The sequence below is a fragment of the Xiphias gladius genome, chromosome 8 (genome assembly GCF_016859285.1).
Source record: "Xiphias gladius isolate SHS-SW01 ecotype Sanya breed wild chromosome 8, ASM1685928v1, whole genome shotgun sequence".
Classification (NCBI taxonomy): Eukaryota; Metazoa; Chordata; class Actinopteri; order Istiophoriformes; family Xiphiidae; genus Xiphias; species Xiphias gladius.
Window position 1 is genome coordinate 17,026,515 of NC_053407.1, and position 22,604 is coordinate 17,049,118.

The 22,604-nt window shown below is 39.3% G+C and overlaps 2 protein-coding genes across 2 annotated transcripts in view; one reads left to right on the plus strand and one right to left on the minus strand.

Annotated features, from left to right (window-relative positions):
* Positions 1 to 10,970, plus strand: part of fkbp16 (FKBP prolyl isomerase 16) — a 32,008-nt gene extending 21,038 nt beyond the window's left edge. The window contains exons 6-10 of the mRNA XM_040133381.1: positions 6,305 to 6,522; positions 8,330 to 8,511; positions 8,764 to 8,841; positions 10,367 to 10,504; positions 10,605 to 10,970. Coding sequence (XP_039989315.1) covers positions 6,305 to 6,522; positions 8,330 to 8,511; positions 8,764 to 8,841; positions 10,367 to 10,504; positions 10,605 to 10,691 — 703 coding nt within the window. The 3' untranslated portion in view covers positions 10,692 to 10,970. The remainder of the gene's footprint in view (positions 1 to 6,304; positions 6,523 to 8,329; positions 8,512 to 8,763; positions 8,842 to 10,366; positions 10,505 to 10,604) is intronic.
* Positions 10,971 to 11,204: 234 nt separating this feature from the next.
* Positions 11,205 to 22,193, minus strand: zgc:162879 (ras and EF-hand domain-containing protein). Its single transcript, XM_040133377.1, has 17 exons — positions 21,566 to 22,193; positions 19,763 to 19,915; positions 18,000 to 18,090; positions 17,543 to 17,638; positions 15,598 to 15,675; positions 15,411 to 15,526; positions 15,243 to 15,311; positions 14,105 to 14,186; positions 13,900 to 13,970; positions 13,533 to 13,722; positions 13,343 to 13,432; positions 12,734 to 12,878; positions 12,565 to 12,646; positions 12,308 to 12,422; positions 12,109 to 12,222; positions 11,922 to 11,998; positions 11,205 to 11,827 (listed from the first exon to the last, which is right to left on the minus strand). Exons 1-17 carry the CDS (start codon positions 21,874 to 21,876, stop codon positions 11,725 to 11,727), a joined length of 1,983 nt encoding a protein of 660 aa, XP_039989311.1. The 5' UTR covers positions 21,877 to 22,193; the 3' UTR covers positions 11,205 to 11,724.
* Positions 22,194 to 22,604: the final 411 nt, after the last annotated feature.

The following is a 22,604-nucleotide window of genomic DNA, read 5'->3' on the forward strand; positions in this document are numbered from 1 at the left end:
GGTATCCTTGATGACCTGAAGTAAACATTAGCATAAATGTGAGCAGAGAGAGTCTCTATACATGAGTCCAGCGTGGCACCTGAACCTGTCTCTGTCTCTCGGCGCTGTCAGAGCTGCTGCCTCAGCAAACGTCTCATTTCTTTAACCCTCACTTCAGCCCTGATCTCTTCAGGCCTCAGGCTCTGTCCTGCTGCTGCAGCTCGAAAAACCTCTCTCTGTCTCTTCCCATTGACCTATATTCTGGTTAGGGTCAGGTGGCAACTAGCAGGGTAATTTCTCTGCAAAATGGTTTGAAATGGAAAAAAAGATTGAGGTGCCTTCATTTTCAAGTAAACCTGCAACAACTCTCAACCTAACACTGTGATAAACAGAATGTTTGATAACTCTACATACATTAATATCACAGGGATATTTTCTATACATTTTCTGACCAATGAACCATTTTTTTTGGATCAGGGGATGGCAAAGTTGGTGGGTCCGCTCACCACTTTGGTCCACATTGAAATATCTTGACAGGCGTTTTCCAATGTTCAGGAAATCTCGCCCCGACATTCTTTTTCCTCAGAGGATGAACCGTAATGACTTCTTCTTGTGAAGTGCCATCAGCTGGTTGATATTTTTGGTTTGAACTATTGGATGGATGGTTCAGCAGAGCAGCAGCAGCAGCGCCGGTGCGCCGTGTGTGTCCACACAAGACACATTCATGCACAGTACTGAGTTATAGGTCATCTGCGTTTTGGCAGCGCTCAGAGTTCAATAAAAATGTAAAAACGAAGGAAAATAGATTAGAAACAGAAAAATGTGGTTTAACTCACATTTATGGGCGTATAGTGCAAGTAAAATGCGAGCTGTTACACGCACTGATTAAAATAGAAACATATCTGTTCTGTCAGACACACGTGACACGGGTGCTTTCTATGTAGACGCGCCACAACAACAAATCTCAATATACGAGTTTTAGAAAAACTTTTATAGAAAGACTAGCAACTTATCTACCATTGCACAAGATTAATTCCCCTTTTGTAATAATGCTCAAAAACTACAATATTATAACAACCACGTCAATCTAGTGGCAGTCTTAAAAACTAGATATTCTGTTTGTGTGATGAGTGAAGGAATCTCTTCTAGAGCAGCAATGAGAGGCTGACAGGAGCAGGCAGGAAGACCAGCTCTGCAGCTCAGTTTTTTGGGACGTGGACCTGGGCTAAAGTTGCAGGTTTGGGTTTCACTTGGATCTTGTGGAGGGATCTCACCCCGCTGACCTGCCTCTGCTTCCTGTTTGCACTAATAAGACCCCGGGGGCTCATTGGCTGAGCGCTGCGCAGCAGCACACTGGTATGGTGCTAATCACCAGTGACCCACATGACACCGTAAACCTTATAGATCTGTCAGCGCGTTGCATTCTCAGATTACACTCGGTGGCTCGCCAGTCATGCTGATTTTTGTCTCTCATGATGGTAACAATGGAATTTCAACTCTCAGCTATTCACATTACTCCTCAGTGTTTTAGACAATAAGTCCTAACCTGGTGTCCTGTGCACTGTAGCGTTTTGTTTTTTGTTTTATGCTTTTTTGCCGACTGCTTGTTGATATTAGCTGAGAACGGCTGCAACACAGAGCAGCTGGAGCAACATTATCAAGAGCTGAGCTTGAGGAAAGATGGAGGAATGTCGCCAAGAGAGAACGGCTGCAACACAAGTTTATAGCCTACCCACAGTTACTACTTCTTCATCCTCTCATGTTGGATTGAGGGCAGACTGGACGCTACAGTGACTCATTATTGCCACTTGGTGCAAAGTGGTATTACGAGACGGGACGGGCCGGGGCTAGCCGGTTAGCATGCTAACTTCAGTAGAACACAATCTCTGCAACACAATACATAGGCGTCTTTGACATAACGTGAAAACTGTTATTTCTTCACATTCTGTTGAAAATCTTAGTTAATTTTTGAATGGTTTAAAATAAAATACTTACATGTTGCCCCTTTAATGAGATGTGCAGTAAATCTTTTTTACCTCAGTTGCTGATGTGCATTTACACTTACTGTTTTTTAGTTTTTCTATTGTTGATACATACATATATACATAAGAGAAACAGATATCTCTAAAGCTGCTTTAGTTAAGTCTTTTATACGCTTTTAAAGAGTTTCCAGAATCACTCCCTGTTTACTATATTGTGCACTACATTTACTGTCCGCCATTTTATTTGTCTAAAATCTGAGTGTGAAATTTATTTACATTATAGTGCCACAAAAATTCCCACAATGGAAAAAGTGTCTGTAGATTATTTTCTCCTGACAATCCCACAACTCAATTTGACAGTTGCAAAAATTACAGGACCGCGACTGTACACCTTTCAGTGATGATGCAAAATGACAATGATTCTCAAACGTCCAAAATCTTTAGTCTATAGTGAGCAATAAATTAACTAATGAGCATTACAATATAACAAATATGGACAGTTGTGGAATGGAACTTTTTACTGGGAACTGCACAGTACTGTGCTTAGCAAGATACAAACTGATAATGACTTTGAAAAGATGGATGATGCAGAAAGACTTAGTTGACTGTTCACATATGAAACATTTAAATTAGCCAGTTACCTTTGAGAAAGCCTTAAAGAGAGAAAAAAAAAAAAAGCTCTTTATCAGGACAAACTGTAGCTATGTAGCAGGTTTTTTTTTTTGTGAACAGTTCATTTGGATTTTTCTTCCCATATAAATGTTAATTTAAAGAATATAGAATTACTTGTATGGATGTAAATTTGTTTGTGATTGAGTTCTTTTTTCAGATCTGTTTTATTGGAAGATGCATGTTTTGTAAAATAGCAGTTTCTTGTAATGTGTGATAACCAAGATGTTTGGCATGATACAGTAATAGAAATGTAACTAAGTAACTATAGATTAAACTATATTACTAGCTATTACAAACTAACTTCAGCTTCAGCTCTATAAACTAATACGGTATAATGGATCAGTAACAATAATGATCATTTTAAAGAGTATTTTTACACTGTTGTATTGCCGCTGTTTCTTTGGCAAAGTATCTGAATATGTCCTTCAGCGTGTGGGGAACAGTGAATGAGAGTGTTTGCAGACGCAGCAGTAATCAGTATTTGGGACATTATCAATGAACGGTGACATAACAAAATACTAGGATGATACCAAGGCAGTGTCTTTTTACAAATAACCCACATTTCTTATTCCACTGTGTCTGCACTGATAAGGAAATCAAGCTTAGTAAAAGCATTTTTGAAAGTGAGAAGAGTTTGGCCCTAAGGACTTGCATTTATTCAGTCATTTCTTGAGTTGTGGCTTCAGAGGTGAATTCACAGAAGTCAGTTTAATCTGGAGCCGGGCACCGGCAGTGCATAGTATGCAGGACACTGTGTGCGTTATTGTTACTCGCTGCACACCATTACATAATCCGCAGCCTTCGGAATATTGTGTAATATTTTCAGATAAGGGTAGAGAAAAGTATGCAAGAACAAAACACAGCTACAGTGTGTTCGTGCACTGTACAAACTGTGCAGTGAATCATTTGGAGCTGGTGTCAGTTTCTTTGTACGCTGGTAAAAGATGACTAATTGCAAGAAAGAAGGAGCCGTCTCTATTGGTCAGATGTATGAGGCCTGTTTCAGAAAGTCTAGCGTTACTCAGTGCAGCCCATGCCATGTACTGTAAGTTCTTCAGAAATGAATCAAGTGTCTTCTTCTCTGCTGCTCCTGAACTCCTGTTACACAACTTGGCTGAGAAGTCTCTGATCCTGGTAAACATTATGCAAAAACAGCCGACAGGACTAAACGCTGCTGTCAAAAATAGTTCAGTGCAGCTTCTAAGAAGACCTGCATCTACTTGTTCACAGCCCTAAACGATAACGTCTCTGAACACTACCTCCTCCGGCAGGGATCCGGCTCAGGTTTCTGAGTCCTCGCGTCAGCTGCTGGTTTCACACTCCTGTGTCAGTGGAGGAGGTCTCCAGAGAGGGGAGGTGAAAGGGTAATCCGATCCCACCTGCTGACACAGCCTCACGGTAACTGGGGATACAACTGATTCTGTTAGACAGACATAAATTGTGTCATTGACACAGCCAGTTTGAATAATTCATGACCTGACACAACTCCCAGTACTATCACTTTGCAGCAGTCGATGGGTGAGGTCTTTGGGGAGGCTGTACTTCCCTCCGTCCATCTTAATTTCAGATCTTTATTTTGTTGAGCTCATTAAACTGTCAGGATCCCCTTTGAAGATGAAAAGAGTCACTTTATTTTGTTGTATAGTCACTTATACTTTATTATAGTAAAGAACAACTAATACTGTATGCATGTTTAAACATGAAACATACAGCATTTTTTTTCAGTATCCGTATTTTTCAGTGGTCTTGTTAGAATCTATAATGTAGGCCCATTCAAAATTAGCTTTCCAAAACATAGTAATAAAAATGTCATGCATTCATTCGCTCTCTCACACCTTTGGAATCAGCCTCCAAGGAGTAACTGACAATGGACCATTGTGAGCCATGTGGTCACGGGAGCCAGATGATTGAAAACCAAATTAACTTTCCTTCTGAGTGACTCTTGAGTAAGATGAAGCCATAGACGGCTCACAGGCTCATACCAGTTTCAAATTCTTGTCTGCTTAAATAAGCCGGAGTCACTCAGACATCTTTAAAGGTCTTGCTTTTAAGGTGTGTGAGCTGTTGGATACAGTGAAATTTAATCTATAAAGAGGACAGCTGTCAAGGCTCATGAGGAAAGCACCAATGTATCATTAAAAACACTGTGTAACTTCAGGTCGCACCATGTATTGTGAAATCGCAGTTTTTTGGTATTTACGTCTAAGTTTTGTTTTCCTGGACAGTGTGTTTGCGTGTGTTTGACGAAATACCTTTGAGGAGACAGTGACACAAAACCTCAAGTATTCAGTGGTGCAGTGGGATAAAAATGTTTCTCTTAGTCACCGAAGTTGTCCTGACGGGAGAGCTTCAACTTCAGATCAAACTGGAAACTCTTCTGCTCAACTGAGTCATCACTTCGAGGAACTTAACCTCCTCGAGCCTTTTTTAATTTTATGGCCGCCATTAATGTCTGAGCACAAAAAAAAAGCCTGTTGCTGTTTGAATTTCTAATTCAGAAACTGGAAAATTCCCAATTAAATCAATTTCTGCGTGTTTCAGCTGAGAAAGAAAAAAAACATGGTTAAATGTGAGATTAACTGCAGATATTTGGATATGTTAGCCAACGTTGAATAATGGTGAATATAAATTCAACTTGACAAGTGAAATATGTTCAACTATTTTCAAAGTATTTTTATTAGCGTTAATATTCAAAGCAGTTAATCGCATGTACTATAAACAAAAGCGTTTCGGATTAAATCTGTTTGTTGGAGACAACAATAAGTGAATCAAAGATATTAAAGGGATTACACCAAACATCTTCAAATTAGTTCTCAAACACTCAAGCTGTTTGCCATTATAAATATCGAAGAGCTAACTAATCTAGCTAATTTAGGATAAAGTTACAGGTTATAACTACACGCTTGGATATTTCTTGTATTTGACCAGTACTACGACTGTCAGTGTCAGAGAGAACTTCCAACCTCAAAGCCGTTCAGAGAAGCGAATCCAAATTTTCCGACTTACTGACGTACCTCGAATACAATATACTGCATAAGGAGAAATGTACATGTTAGCATACATGCAGCAGCGTGTATGCTTACATGTAGAACCCATTTTCTAATTACCTTAAACGTCTGCATCTGCATGTGGATGAACGCAATGTGACAGATGTTGTAGACTTTGAGGGGGAGCAATGTAATGTAATACGTGTTTATAGAGCAGCGGCAGAGTACTTTGAGTTCGTGGATGACGATGGTGTTTGCCAACAGTGATGGATAACATCCGGGTTGTGTTGGCCAAAGACAGAAGCACAAAAATAATAATATCTGACTTGTAATCAAAGTTGAATAATATTATTATTATTTTATTTTATAAATGACAACCAGTCAAGACTAAAGGGTAAGTTTGGTTGTGATGTATAACTGTATACACACTGTGTAAACTAGGACTTTTTTGTCCTAGTTCAGGATGTTGACTAGCTCGCTCCAGCTTTTCTTGAGGCTGACACTTATCACTTGAAAACAGACTAATTTCTCGATTGATTTAAATAGCCTTCAAAAGATCAGAGCATTCTTTGGAGGATTTTAAAAAGACATCTGGAGTGAGTCTTAGCTAAAGTATTCCTTGGCTCTTTTACTTTGATGATATTGATTATGTCTGTGTTTGTTTTTGTGTTTGTTTACGTGCAGAGAGCCTGATATTCCAGCCTGGGCTCCTTTACTCTACCAGCTGCAGCTGCTGCACATTCGAGAGAAACCAGACCCATTAACTCTGCCAATCGCGGACCGCATCCGCATCGGCAACCAGAAACGAGAGCGAGGAAATTTTCATTTCCAGAGAGAGGAATACAGCATGGCTGCCAGAGCCTATTGTATGGCTCTGGATGTGCTGACCACACGCAGACGAGGTAAACCAGCTTCGAAACCCGAATTTATTCATAGAAAATGTTTCTGTACTCTCGGCTCTACAAGGAATGTGTCATAGTAGTTGATGCGAGTATTATCTTCCCAGGAAAAGGCGAAAATGGAGGTACAGCACAGATAAAAGTGTGTGGGCATGCACACACACACACGCGCATGCACAACAAAACATGAAACACAGCGTCTAATAGAGACCTCAGACACAACTTTTCCGCATCAATCTCAGCCCAGAATGACATAACAGTTTAGTGCTGCCATCACACTAATCACACCATCACGATGCAGAGCCAAATCCATCTGAGCTGAGGGCCTCGATGAATGTGTTTTTGCTTAATTCTTTTGCATAATCAAAGCTAATCAACTTTCATATTATTTCCACTTTCTTAATCACTTTAATCATTGACGAGGCAGGGAGAGCCCGAGGGGAGAATGTGACCGGACAAGTCAGTGAAGAGAAAAACATGAACTGCTTCATAATGTATCAATGATGAGTGAACTCACTGTGGCACTGGAGAGAGGAGTTTATCAGGGCATCAAGATCATGTAATTAGTGGGTGAGAAAACGAGCAGAGGAAAATAATAATAATGAAGCAGAGACACCAACACTTTAACTCTTCTTGGGTCATTTTGGGCCTTTAAGATTTCATTTACAAAAACAATTCATGACACGTGGAGATTATTATGCCCTCTAATCGACTAAGTAGTAACCCGATGCAACTGAGCATGCGCTCGCACAAAGGTTTTCTGCAGATTTCTGACAAGGTTTTTTACAGGTAACTGTCTTGATGGAAGTAAAGAAAATAATTGAGTAGGGATTAAGAAAAGAAAAACAAAAAAGAGAGAAATCTTAACTCGGTGTCTGCTTGCTGGCTTTTGGAGGAAAGCTTTAGAATTATAATTACGTGGAGTTTCAATGTTAAGTATGAAAGGTTATAAATACATTTTACTAACTAATTAATCATTAAGTACCAAACAATAACCGATCAAATAGTGACATTCAGAGAACTGAAACTCAAATTTTGTTGGCTAAATCCCATCTTTGTTACTGTGCTAAACAGCTAAATGACTACCTAAATGTTTCGTTCTTTGCTAATAAACAGGCCACACATGTCAATACTTTTTATAGTCACAATGGTCGCTTGTGGTGATGAACCCACAACTCTGCAGTCCCCCCCTCAGCTCTACTTAGCTGTTTCACGTTTTCTAGCTCACGGCTCTACTGATTTGCTTCAGTCTCTTCAACCTGGTTTCCAGCTATTGTTCTGTTGCCACGAAGTGACCCGCCAAAAAAAGAAAACAAAGTTAATACCACTTTAAAGAATTCCACTTGGGACAGCATCTGAAATGGAATCTGCTTTTGGAATTCAACCATAAATCGGAGAGAAGTCGTCTAATACAAAAAAGACATGCACCCACGCAGATGTCGTCCCTGAGCTACTAGCATTTATTACCCATCATGCTCAGAGCTAGGAATAAAAGTGCTCCTTACATGGGTCAGCACTGTACTCAGCTGGACACGTATGGGTCTAATGATGAAACCATTCCGTTTTTACAGCAGGGACAGTGATAGAATACCCAGCTGAATGAAAAAACAGAACGTGAACTCTCCTTATAATGACACCCGATGGGAGTTTCTCCTTGAAAGTCCAACTATTTATTTAAAGTCCTCTCCCAGATGAGAGTACTAATCTCTGTCAGACCTTTCCTTGTATCTTTTTTTTTTTGTGTGTGTGTGTGCTTAAAAGTCCACAGCAGAATGTACGTGATCAGCTGTGTGGCTCTGTGTCTGTGCAGATGGTAGCGACGGCGGCGTGGAGGCAGAGGAGAATGAGGTGCAGGACTATCGGGTGAAGTGTTTGAACAACCTGGCCACCACTCAGCTCAAACTGGAGCAGTGCGACGAGGCGCTGCACACCAGCCGGGACGTTCTGACCATTGAGCAAAACAACGTCAAGGCCCTTTTCAGGATGGGGAAGGTGAGGGCCCGGTCCTGCGCTGTTATTACTGAGAGACTACATGGAGCATCTCATTTGATCATTCTCAACCCATAAATTATTATTGCAGGGAGAGTTCCTGGAAAGAAAAGGGATTTGTTTAATATGGGATTATACTTAATTATTTTTAAGGAAAAAATAGCAGTGACATTATTGCTGTCTGTTCTCTGCCTGTTTTTAATTTATGGGTCCTCCAGCACTGCTCAAACTGTAGGGTTTTCTAATCTCTTTCAGCTCCTGTCAGACAAGGGTGAATACAAAGATGCAATGGAGGTGCTAAAAAAGGCCTTGAAACTGGAGCCGGCAACCAAGGTGAGATTATGTGGGCGAGCGGGTCCATCCCACTCGCCATGTTTCTTCCAAGTCTGCCCGTGGATCCAATCCATCCCTCATATACACAAAGGAAAGGTCATTCTAAAATTAGGCCACCATTATTATTAGAACCAAATCTACCAATCAATACAAAAAAATAATGGCTGATTAAATTTGAGATTTCAGATGTGTTTGAAGCCAATGCAGAATTTATCAGTTAGTTATTTTTCTCCTCTTATTCCAAGCTTCAGAAATTTATTCAGAAAAAGCAAAAATATTGTTGAAAAAATTGTTTGATTAAAGCTCCGTCCTCAGGTTTTATCAAATCTCAATCTGGAACTTGAGTTTAAGTGAGTGAATTTGAGGTTCCACCTCATTAGGCTCACAATATTCACAGCTCCTCTCATCTTAATCCACACCGTTCTATTTTAAAACTGCTTGTTTATCGCATCTTTTCAGTTAACTGAAAACAGTTGTGGGAAACTGTGCGCATCACGTCCTCCTCATGAAGAAAACCCCCCTCCATATTAAATATGAAAGTTTAAAGAGAAAGTTTTTCACACATTAGCAAGGAGAAAAGAGATCCCCGTGAACTACTTTCTGTACTTCTGAAGGCCTGCTCTGTCTTGTTTGTGTGGTTTGTATAATCTGCCAAATCCTCCACAGAGGATCTGGCAAACTGCACATCTGGCAAGTCTACAGATGTGACCACACTGCTCAGAGTTGTCCAACAAACTCGGTAAAAATAATACATACTTGAGCTAAATATGAAAGTGGTAAAATGAAGGTAAGAAAGAGAATGGGTCTTCCTTTCCAGCGACAGTATACCTCTATACGCTCTATAACTCTATGGATGACTAGTCAGGAGAAGCGTTCATCACAACAGAAATGAATCTCGGTTGACGGACATTGTTTCGGTTGAGTTGCTTGACGAACTGCAGGCTGGATTTGGACAAGAAAGTGTGAGGAATACATTTCTACCAGCTGTTTACAACACACTGCTTCCAGTATTACAATATGACCTGACCTATAGGGCACACAGCCACGTCTAGTCTTGTCTAGACACAACGAAAATATCTGCTGCTTTGGTAATTACACCCTTGTCTCAATGCTGGATATAATACTTAATTTAGCCTCTCTGTGAGAGAGTTATTGTACTGCAGCCTGTAGACGATCACAAAAGAGACGACGCACATGTAGTTTTGAGTGTTTTGAGAGAAAGTGTTTGTAAAACATGATATAAGGTCCTTTACATGGACATCTGGGATGTGCATTTTAAAAGGAAACTTAAAAATGAAAGATTAATGTGATTTGTTGCTTTCTTTTGGCCCTGGTCGTAAAGGTTTTGCATTTCAGACCTCTGCTCTCACCTGCTGGACATTTTTAAAACTGCAACTTTACCTTTTCCTCAAGATAAAAGGCTTCAGGTTTCCTGCCAACATTAGATCTACAGAAAGTTTTTTTCCCCCCTTCTTTTTCTTATGTTACAGGAAGCATTAGGATTTTTCTTTCCCTTTCTCTTTAGGCGATCCACATCGAGTTATCTAAACTCGTCAAAAGGCAATCAGGAGGCAAAGATGCCCAGGAATGGAAAGCCAAACCTGCAGAGATTCTTGGAGACAGTATCACACCTTTTCTGATTCCTTCCAAGAAGGAACCATCTGTAAGCCAAAACAGAAATATCACCATTACTGGAAGTTTTATTCTGATGAACAACAGACTGGATTTTGACTGTGCCTACTGTCTTTTTTATGGTGTTTTAGGGAATTTCCTGGAAGTTTATACTCGGAGCTCTGGTGGTGGCCTTGGGAAGCTTAGTGACGTCAGTGATTCTGACTGCAAGACACTGAAATCTACTTTGAAGATCCTCATCACCATCACCATCATCATCATCGTATGAAGGAGTAGAGTTTGGTCTCCAGTCCTCTTTAGTCAGTTAATTTGAAGGGACTTTACTACTGTGAAGACATGAGAAGATACGCGCCGCAGCAGCACCAGAGCCGGAACTTGTATTTATGTGAGTTTCACATGGTAGAAAAATGTTGTCTCTGAAGGTGCACAGTATTGATGAAAAGGAGAATAGTACAGCATCGGGTGAACTCACAATAGCAGCAGAGATACCTGCTGATCGATTCGACAGAGGTTTCTAGCAAGATCTTTCCAGTTATATCTGTTTTATTTGGAAATGGGATTACATTTCTTTTTGTCATAAAAAAAAAAATTGGTCCTGGAAAATGTTCTGGTATCACAGATACTCAAGTTTAAAAAAAAAAAAAGTCTGTAACCAAACCAAACTAAGTAATTTTAGTAAACAAATAATTTAAAAAAAAACAACAAAAAAAAGCAAAAACAAATGTGAAATTCTGCTTCTGTAATTAAAAGGTGTTAAAACTGCACTGTAATATCGCTTACACTGATGCTTAAAATAAAAATGTGTCAAAACATTTATTTGGTGTTTTTTCGATTGTTTAAGAACCAATCACATCTGTCACACAAATTTGATTTAGAATTAGAATTAAAATGATTTGCTAACTGTTTCGGTCCAGCAAAACCATTAAAAAATATTTAGGTTGAATCTGAATTGAGGCATTAATATTCCTTATTTATTTATCATAAAATGACTTTACTACCAAATGAATACAAAACCTAAGACAAATATAAGCATGATTACATTACAAGCATTTATATTTGTACATGTGCAATTTTGCAGTAATACAAACCTTCATTTGATCAGAGAATTAACATTTATAAAAATATATTTAAGGTTTGAGATTTACAGATTTTAACCTTTAAAATATTTAAGAAAATTAGGTTCTTCATCACAAAATAAAAAAATCACTTCTTGTCCTTCACTGCTCCATCGTATCTACTGCTATCAGACATCTACAGTCTGCAGCAGCTGTTCAGAGTCTTCTTTGGGTTGGTTTGACTCAGTCTGACCTGAGAGTCTGACTGCGGCCGCAGTTTGACATTTTTCTTTACCTCTCTGTGGAAAATTTAAAAAAAAAAAAAGGCTGCGTGTTGCCACGGTTTGTGAAGGAAAAAAATTGTAAACTCTAACTCTCTCTCTGGCCTCCTACCTCGCTAGATGAAGCACAGCCTCCACGACGTTGGTTCCCTCTTTGGCACTGGTTTCGCAGAACAAGGCGCCGTATGCCTGCAAGCAAAGCATCGACATACCTGAGTGCAGTCAGCTTATTTAGACACCTGGGAGGCCAGGCGTCTGTATAAACATTTTTCCATTCACTGGAATGAAAAGTTGCACACCTTGGCTAACTTCTCTCCGTGCAAACTGCTCACACAGAGTCCCTCTGCAAGCTGGTCTCGGAGGTCCACCTTGTTTCCAATAACACACATGGGGATTTTCTCGTTCGTTGAATCCTGTATAAAAATAGTGTAAAATGTATTCCTGCTTTTTGTCGGGGTCATTCATTCACCATGTGTCTGTCAGCATTTCCACCGTTACCTGAATTTGATCCACCCACGCTCGGACGTTGAGGAAGCTGCTTTCTGAACTAACATCGTAGAGCAGCAGGATGCCATGAGCTTTACGGAAATAAGACCTGGCAATACTACGGAACCTAAGGGGAAAAGATATAAAGCCCTGTTTAAGTCTAGAGTACTTTCCATTTTTGAATTACGTGTTGACCCGGTCTGAATTGACAACACCGTGCTTTCCCTGTTATACTTCCTTGAGAAACACTTTGAGAGTCAGTGCAGTACCTCTCCTGCCCAGCTGTGTCCCATATCTGCAGGCTCGTCTTCTCTCCATCCACTAGCATCCTTTTCATTTGGAAATCAACTCCTGAAAACCAAAAGGCGGATTTAAATGTCTATAATCAAGAGCGCGTCGGTGGTTTACTGAATGTGATGTGTTTGCTGTGGCACCCACCCAGCGTTGTCTGAATGTCCCCTCTGAACTCGTTGAGTGTCAGTCTCAGCATGAAGCTGGACTTTCCAGCTCCGGCGTCTCCAGCTAAAACCAGACGGTACAGCGGAGCAGGTTCCTCAGTTTCTTCTATGTCTGCTTCCAATGGCTGCATAAATGAACAAAAGATGACAAACTTACCCAATTTTAAATTAATTTTTAAAAATTATTATTTAAAAAAACAAAAACAAAAACAAAAAAACAGTAAAAAACACAGTATGCATTAATAGTTATTAGTTGAGCTTCAAAGTTGATTATTGACCAAAAAAAACAAAAAAAACTTCAAGGTCCAAGTACTACCTTTTTCTGGAGCTAGGTCATGTGATGACAGCTGAGCATCCATTGATGAGGACCATCAGTTGAAGCTGAAAGCCCCACCAAAAGCTAGTAAGTGGACCATGAGTTAACATTTTTTTGGTAAAATTGAATTTGTTAGCTCCATTTCAACATGTAGTTGAAATATATAATCATTTGAATGCATGGATGTCTCCCAAGTTTTGAAATACAAATAACTAAATCAACTAAATCAAATACTGGGGAGGTATTAGGCATTAAAAGGCTGAATCATTTTACCTTTGTGGAAAATGCCGACAAACGTCTTCGTAGGGATGATGTGATGGAGCTCACCCTGCTGGGAGCCACTGACACTGCAGCTTCAGATATCTAGAACAGACAAGGAAAATATTCATTTAAAGTCCTGAGAGCTCAGTAGCATATTGACATCATGTGACCTACTATTTGAAACTACTATGTGTGTTCTGACCTCCACATCAGACGGCACATAGGAGTAACTGTGGTGCACCGTTTCCACCGAGCCTCTGCCGCAGTCGCTGTCATAGTCACTGCCTGAGCTCTCGGCCGTGTCCATCGGCAGAGAGACTCCACTGTCCAGGTACTTATCAGCCCAGGTGGCCACATGAGAGTAAGTTGTTTTGCTAGGATCCGGCTCCAGGCTGCAACAAAGCACCGACACACACACACACACACACACACACACACACACTGGCTTTAGCTGTGACAATTTAATTAACCTAGATCCATTCGCAGATTAACAGAGGTGTGTAAAAATACAAAAAAAACCAAAAACAAAAACGAAACAGAACCAAAAAAAACCAAAAAACTTTATATACCTGCTGTGGTTGAATGTGCTCTGTCGGAGTGGTTTCATCCTCCGGGCTGGGATTTCATTATGGGGAGACAGCTGTTGAACAGATTAGGAATGTCAGGGAGGAAACTTTTACACTGGAACTAGTGAAAACAATTTACTGTCAGCTTCTATCTGATGTACAGCCAGAGGGCATGAGGAAATATGTCATCAGCAAACAAGGGACTTACCCTTCTTTTAGCTGCAACAACTTCACTGGCCAACGCAGAGCGAAGCCCGTCATTACTGTCATACAGGTTTTGATTCATTTCCCTAATGATGTGTTCAAATAAACACAAGACAGGGTCAGATACATGTACAAACATTTACCTCCATACAACACTTGTGTGGAAAACAAGTATCGGCAATTCAAGGGCTGATTTGTTTGCAGTTTAACTTAACCTGGAAGGCATTTTTGAGACTGGACAAAGAGAAATAGAGAAAAAGAGAATTTACACAAAAAGAGCACAAAAGTATGCAAAAGTCAAAATCATAACTTCCGTGCTTTACTATGTACAGGATATGTACATAGCACTGTCTACTGAACACATCTCTTCTGGTAATAAGTTATAAGATTAGTTCACACAAATTAAAAAAAATATAAATATTCCCAATACAGGGTCTCTTTATCCACCTATTTAGCCTTTATAATCACAATAATAAATTGTTTTTAACATTATAATGCAGTTATAGTTACAGTATGAAGCCATTTTTTATATCTCCTGTGAAGACATTTTATATTATTACAACTGTTTTAATATATTAAACTTATAGGTGCCCATGGGAGTAATTACAGTTAAGTTACATTAATAAACACTTGCATCTGTTTACAACTACATTACAGTGTGTTATAAACATTTAACACATGTTTATATAGTGCTTATAAATGCTAAATAGGGGGGAATTAAAGTATTACTGAAAACAGTTCAGAGTGAGATCTGTGGGTTGTCTTAAGTAACCGGGACATTCTTTCTGAAGAGACATGTTGCTGATGTAGCTTTGAACTGTAATGTTTAGTGGTAATTTTATAAACATATTCAGCTCACCTCCCGTGTACTATAATGGGAGCAGAAATCTCAGAGACAACTCTTTAAAACTTGAGCAAGTAAAACTAAAACCACTAGAGGTCCGTGATTAAATGTGTTTTTGTAATTCCAATGAACCAAACTTTCAAAGAAAAAGGTTGGTAATTATTAACTTTTCATACTTTCTGAAAAATTTGACACTTGAGTGCTTGAAACCCATCACTGCTCTCTTGATTGAGACACCAAAAAGTGATTTACTAAATGTCCAAACTAGACAGCTTTGTCATCTCAACGACAGACTTACTGGAGAATCTGAATCTGACTGGAGTACGACTGGTATTCCATAACCATCATCTTCAAATCCTCTTTTTCTCTGTTAAAAAAAAATATATACGCGCATTGTATTGGATGCTGGATCATATTCTGTTTACATCAGACATGAGCTGAGCTTGATTTTAACACGGTACCTCACCTTTCATGCTGAGTTGTCTGATCTGCATACATGTTTTTCAGCTTGTCCAGCTCCGAGTGCAGGATAGCAATGTTTGTCTGGGCTTGTAGCAGAGAGGCCTGGAGCTGCTCGTTTTCCTGCCAGGAGATTTAATGAATAACTGGAACAGTCCATTGCCACTAATACAATCACGTCCAACATGACTTACCTGTGAGAGATCGCTGATCCGTCTGTTCAGTCTGATCACCTCCTCCTTCGAATGGTTAAATGCAGAGTCCTCTTGGCTCTTGAGAATAGACATTTACATTTTACATTTAAGTATTTTGTTAAACAGTTTTAGATGCTGATGAGGCAACTGTGGAGCCACAGTGCAAGCAAGGTAGGACCAGAATTTCCAGACCTGCAGTTCCATATATTGGTAAACAAATTCAACAGCAGCAGCGGTTTAGACCTGCAGATGTAGGCACGTCAATTACACCCCAACTGATGCAGGACATTTGGGGCTAATACTGATAGCAATATTTGAGAGTTTTTAAAAAAAATCTGATAACAATATATTGGCTGATAGTCTTTTTTTTTTTTCTAAATATAAATACAAAACATCAACATTTTGATAAGGATCCCTTAAATTAGCTGTTTAAAGAATTGCGACTGTGAAATGTGTGTGTTTACTATTAAAAAATAAAACTTGTCAGTGCTCTCTGATAACACAGTTTCTAAATTACCTGAATCAATAAGCAAATATTGGCCGATATATAGTCCCAATTGATTTATCAGTCTAATGATGCTATCAACCTGTTGATAGCACTACTGAAACACAATAGGATACAGATGAGTCTTGAATTATCAGGGCTCTGATTATATACCCCTAGGTTATGGTGTTTACTTTGTTTTATCTGCACTGAGATTTAGAGAGACAATTGGAAATGAAAAAATAGAAGACTACAGTCATGTAATCAACAGCTCAAGTAATTATGTTTACATTCTTTAATTCACTTTGTGATTTAAAGCATGATTTCTGTGAGCAGGTTTACTTTGGAAATGGCTTCCCAAGATGTGCGTTGCCGAAAAGGAGGAGATCACTGACCCTTTCTTTAACCGGCTTGTTAGTCTTCACTGTCAGTTGTTGTCACATGCACTGGAAACTTGTCAGAGAAAACACAAGCTGCAAGAGATGACCAATCACAGTTCTTGTGGTCTCGACATGCCGTCTACATAGCTACTGTAGCCCTAAGTTATATTTTGGTGCATGTTAAATTTTGGTCTGTTGCTATGGTGTTTGCTCCTGATGCATTAGCTATAAAGTGTTTAACATAAACCCACAACACACACACACACACACACACAAACAAAAAAGAAAGATATAGAAGTGAAACAACAACACAAATTTACTCAAGTGCTGTGACAGAAAAAGGGGCACTACAGGAAACAGCATGTGGCAGAGTTGTCAGACTGAAGTGCGGGAGCTAGCATGGCTAGTGGACAAACCAAAGTGTCAGCAAACAAATGAGGTGAGGTAAATTTACGACCGGAAGCAAACAGGTCCTGTGAATGAATCTTAGTGCAGAGGTCTGACGACTCAGGCTGTGTTCAGCGGTAGCCAGAGACACATTTGTCCTCATACCGTACATTACTCTCAGCTATGAAGCTATTCCTTATTCTCTTTTTTTCTACTTTTATCGCGTATATAAATAGCCTCCACCATTCCCTCACTATAACCACAACTGTATTTTTCAGTTCAGCATTTTTTATCTCATGTGAGTGCAGAAGCAAAATTTGATCAAAAGGGGTCACTGGAGACATATTTGAAATGCGTTTGATTCTCAGCTGGATCTTGACACATCGCAGATACACCAGATATTGTATACTGATGCACGAGATTAGGTCTTAATAGGTCTTTAAAAGATGCTCTTTAACGGGTCACCTAGAAAAATGTAGAAAATTGGACAGAGGACACGTGTTCCAATCTGGTGCAGCAGGGTTTTCCCAGAAACGAAGGCAGAGCTGCACATACAGGAGCTTTTGTGTTATTGTTCAGGTACACTTGCTCTCTTCTCTCTTTTTCATGTTGTAAGAAACCATTGTGCCATCATCATGCAATCTGTTTACCAGGGAAATACAAAGTAAATGCACATATGTGTGGTGAAGCCTACCTTTAACAGTCTGTCCACAGTTGCATGCAGGTCTGCGACCTCATTCTCATGCTTTCTTTGCATGGTAGCCGTAACTCCTTCCATTTTCTTACGCTCCTACAAACATTAAATCAAAGCTGTTAAGAGGCCAGCTAGGGCCTTGAAGAGCAGCTTTCAACTGACTTTAAAGAGGCTCTTTGTGAAGAGACATATAACCTGCTGCTGTGTGCTGCACCACAAATATGCAGGTAGCTCACAAGAACCAACAAGGAATGTGTAGAAATGCTCACTTCACTATGGAATTAAAATATATTTTTTTAGTCCATTTCTCTCTGCACAGTTTATTGATTAAATGCAGCTGCGTATAACACAGCCAATTCATCTGGTTTGATACATTTAACTTGGATTTTTTAAATAAACATTAGAGTGAATCACAGGAGCAATAGTCAGTTAGTAATCCTGCACGTATCCCACTCACCTCGTCTCTCACCCTCTCCTCTGCTCTGGCAAGTTGTTGCTGTATATCGTCCTCCAGTTCTGCCAGCTGACTGTTGTTCATCTCCTCAGCTCTGTTTGAACAGAAATGTACATTAAAGTTTGTACTGGCAGACTCACCGTGGCTGAATCAAAGCAGATTCTCCAACAGCAGTCCTAGAGATTAATGTAGTAGGTATAAAAATAAGAATCCATTCACCTTCTATTCGTATGTCAATTGTACCTGACTGATTTGACTTCAAATGTGCTGTGGTTGTGACTGCTCTCGTCAGACAGCACATGAACCAACCAGAGGGCAGGGTGGGACAGACTTTGAAAAGCAGATTCCACAGACGCACTCAACTTTGTGGGTGAGATTTCTTAATAAGATCTCATGAGTTTTATGTTACTTTAAGTTCTGCGTTAAAATTTTCGATGGTCTGTGTATTTCAACTGATAGTGGAAACATGGGTAGAATAGATGGGAATACCCAGTTTGTAAAGGGATTATGAGAACAGGCAGGGCAGCACATTTTAGTCTTCCTACTTCCTTGAATAAGAAATGTCCCCTTCCTCATGCCATGTAGGTACTGAGAGAGCTTAGACACTAAACAAAAACGGCTTAGACACACAATCTCTTCCCATGTGTAGGACTGAAACTCAACAGTTAGTTCAAGGTACTATGTGTGATGGATCACTTTACAGATTTACAGGAAATTATCAAAAGCTTTTGCAATATAACGTAGAGTATTTACTGTCCTTGTTGTTCAGCCTAACTATGAGTAACTACTGTGTAAAATCTGAAATCGACAATAATATCTTCCGTCTGCTGCCAACTACACGGGAATAACCTCTTGACAATATTACAGAAAAACAACACTGTATCTGACCAAGTTCAGGAAATTTGCAAATCTTAAAAATATTGTATCTCAAATATTAAACAGTGATACAAGTAAATGTAAAAATCTTTTAATACTATAACGGTGAGTAATATACGACTTTTTTTAATTTCTAATATTGCCTTAATCAAAGAACATACAGGATTGCTCATAGTACCAAAATCACTGAGAATTAGGCGAAAACCTAACTCTCTGTGTTTGGAAACTATTACTGCATGATTTAAGTTATCAACTTCAATAAACAGCTGTTTTAGCATAAAAGTTTGGATAAACCCACTGGACCCTACACACCCAGCACCAAATGGTACAGACAAACAAAGTTGGTGACTAGCCAGTAAAGACAGCTGAATGTCCAGCAGCTGAAAACACTTTTTCCTCAGAAGGTGGTGGGGACTAAAACAGAGCTAAAAGGAGGGTAAAAACTATAAGGAGATAATGTCAGTCATTTATTAGTCTGCTTGTTTTGAGGTTTTGCTCCCCCCTGGTGGCCAAAAGTTGATTAAGTCAAGCAGTTTATCCCAGCTGGTAAAGTAGAGGTAGTAGTTGTAGAGTTTTTGAATTTATTCAATATTGACGTGGTTTACAGCCACAAGAAGCTATAGGTTACCACTGCTCTGTAGTCAAAAGGATAAACATGATAGTTTCATAAATTATTCAAAGCTGAAAGCTCACTATCACAGGTTTTAAAAGTTATCACTCTTAAATTACTTAATGTCACTGCTCATATTAACATATTATAGCTACATAAGCCAAGTGTCCATCATCATTAACACTTATGTGATGTAACTTAGTGTTAAAATATCCCCCATTATTTCACATTCTGAAATGTGAAAGACCCCACAAAGGAAATCTGTGACATTTGTTCTTACCGCTTCAAACTGGTCTCCAGCTGTTCACACTCCAGTCTGTTGTCCAGGTTTTGACTGACCAGAGAGTGGATGATTTCCTCATAGTGGTGCAGCAGAGTCATGTTTGCAGAGGAATGAATGGCCTGGTAAAGATCAGCCAGCTGCTCCCTGAGACTACAGTCAGAGAACAAATAGTTAATACCAGTTACTACCAGGTCAGTGCCATTTTCTCAGTCATGCTCCACCCAAAATCATTTTTTCTGGTATCACATACTCACTCAGCCACTGTCCATCTGTATGTTCAGTATATTTGACATATCCATGTTTTCACCACAACATCTAATTAACACTAGTTGTGAAAGTAACGTATGTCAGTTAAAGGTTAATTTAGATGAAACAAACAGAAGCAGTACATTTAGACATAAATGCAGAAGTAAATGCAAAAAGTAAATGTAAAAATGTAAAAATCACCAGACTTGGTTAGATACTTTGACATTAACAACATTTGATTAAACAAATAATGACTGTTTAAATACCACAAAGGATCATCTTAAGCATTGCACTGTTTGAGTCAGCAACAGCTGGATGTGCATAGAGCTCACCAATCATTTTATAGATATGAATAAATATATACAAGTAGCTATGCTTATTCTCAAGTTTTCAGATCTGCAAAAACAACTACAGAAACACAGGGAAAATGTCAACAAAATCCAGATTTGTCAAAAAAAAAAAAAAACACTTTTACAAATCTGCTCATCCCGCTTTCAAAATTTCTACTTGTGTATCTGCTTGATTTGTGAGGTGATCACCAATTATTTTCATCAATAAACTTCCATCTAGAAATAATGCTTGTGACAAATTTAATGTCAGTCAACATGGTCACCTGTAACCATTTGTAACCTCTTCCACACAAATGCCCATTTGAAATTGATGACATACACCCTTAGCTACTAGCTACACCTACCTGAACCTAACAGTCTAATACAACAATCTGCAATAAATGCTACTGTCATGAATGTTACAGAGATATTCAACCTTATAGTCATTTTAAGGGTGTAGTTTGTGTTGCTGCTGAATTATATAACATTAAACTTCAGTGTTGTTTCTGTTATTTTTTCCACTCCATTAATATTAATAATGTAGGTAGAGCAGCACCTCCCTCAAACAGTTTTAACTGTAGTTTGACTAAAACAAACAAACAACCAAACAAAAAACAACTTAATGTCCACTTACAAGCTTTTTTCTGGGCTTTCATTCGAATCTAATGGTCTTCATTATGCGTGTTTGGTCAGTTGTCATGGAGACAGCACACACATGAGCACAGCACACGTACTGTTTGACCATATGACCAGCTATTGACTACGAGTTGATTATGAGTTATGATGTGTTTTTGTCATTTTAATTTATGAATTTTTTTCTCATATATGATCACTTACCATTGTGGAAAACCGTGTTAGTTATAGTAATAAACTGACTGTAGATGTAATTTAAAAAAGTATATTAAATTTATTAAATAAGTTTTTCTTTAAGTTACCAATAGGTCTCGCACCTGTACGACTAAACGGTGCGGCGGGGCAGAGCGCTTGAAGCCGTGTTACATTAAGTCTTGATGTGAGTCCGCTTTATGAGCCACAGGGACAACCTGAAAGCTTGAAAATAAAGTTAGAAATCCACGTCTCAGCTGATGAAATGTAGGGGAAAAAGCGACAGGAAAAGGTTCCCAGCGCAGCCGTTACCGTTGGCTAACGTTTAACTGAAGCAGCAGGAGCCGTTGGCTAGCTAAAACCCGGTTATCACGGAGTAGACAACCGGATGTGATTTTACCTTTCAGACAGGAGAGACTCCGCGTCTATCCTTCCCACAAACTCTTCCCACGGACATCTTTGGTCTTCGGACGACCCAGCGCCAAAAGACGCCAGGTTCAGAGTCTCTGAAACCTCCTGAAACCTGGAGGAAAACTTGCTGTAGTCGATGTATCCTTCTTCGTCCGCGTCGAACTTGTTGAACAGAGTTCCGATCTCGGTTTCGGGGACGTTGAGCTCCCGGCAAACAACCGTGAAGTCCTCGTACTCAATCTTCCCGGACTTGTTCACATCACAAGCAGAAAATAGTTTCCGCAGGCTGGGTCGGTCCATGGTCACGAATTAAAAATCATAGAGAGCCTATTAAATGCGTAGTTAAAATTTAACGAAGCTTCTCTCAGGTGCTGGCCTCGGCAGCTTGTCTGCCAAAATAAAAGCCTCTATTAAAGTCTCAATTAAGGTCTCACAGGGGGAACTAAAGAGCTATTCATTGGTCCAGATCTCGGTGTAGGCGGGTGTCACACGAATCAATGGACCCCAATGTGCCACTTCCAGGTACCAGCCTACCCGCTACTGCTACTAGAGCAACCGAAGTTTGTAATAACTTGGCTTCATCCTTAGTTAGATGTCATCCGTGCGTGCAGTGAGAGCTGTAATACAATAGAAACAGGGCAGATACGCAAGTGCGTTCCTCTATTTGCCTTTTAGGTGTGTAGTCCATGTCAGTTTTATCAGACACTCCTCTTTGTTCCCCCGGGTTTGCAGAGTGTTTTTCTGACTCCACCCTAAGAGATTAAAACTGCAAGACATACTATTAAAACCCTCGGAATCTTAACATTGTGGCCAAGCAGTTACATTCATTCACATAAAAAAAAGCAAAAACTTACTCTACAGCATAGTGAGGGGAAATGTTTTAGGTAATAAAATCATGAACCCTTCAAATAAGAAATTATCCATTTGATCTTTATTTGAAAAATTAAAATAAAGTGCTTTTATATACAGTACAAAAAAAAAACCAACCAAAAAACAGTAGTGATGTATTGTACAAAAAAAATACGGTT

What these genes read in the sequence shown, in the direction of transcription:
- zgc:162879 (XM_040133377.1), bottom strand. Translation starts at nt 21,876, where the DNA reads ATGGACCGACCCAGCCTGCGGAAACTATTTTCTGCTTGTGATGTGAAC. An exon ending in TTGTTGCAGCTAAAAGAAGG is followed by an intron (nt 13,971 to 14,104) that starts GTAAGTCCCTTG and finishes TCTGTTCAACAG; the next exon opens with CTGTCTCCCCATAATGAAAT. An exon ending in AGCACATTCAACCACAGCAG is followed by an intron (nt 13,723 to 13,899) that starts GTATATAAAGTT and finishes GCTTTGTTGCAG; the next exon opens with CCTGGAGCCGGATCCTAGCA.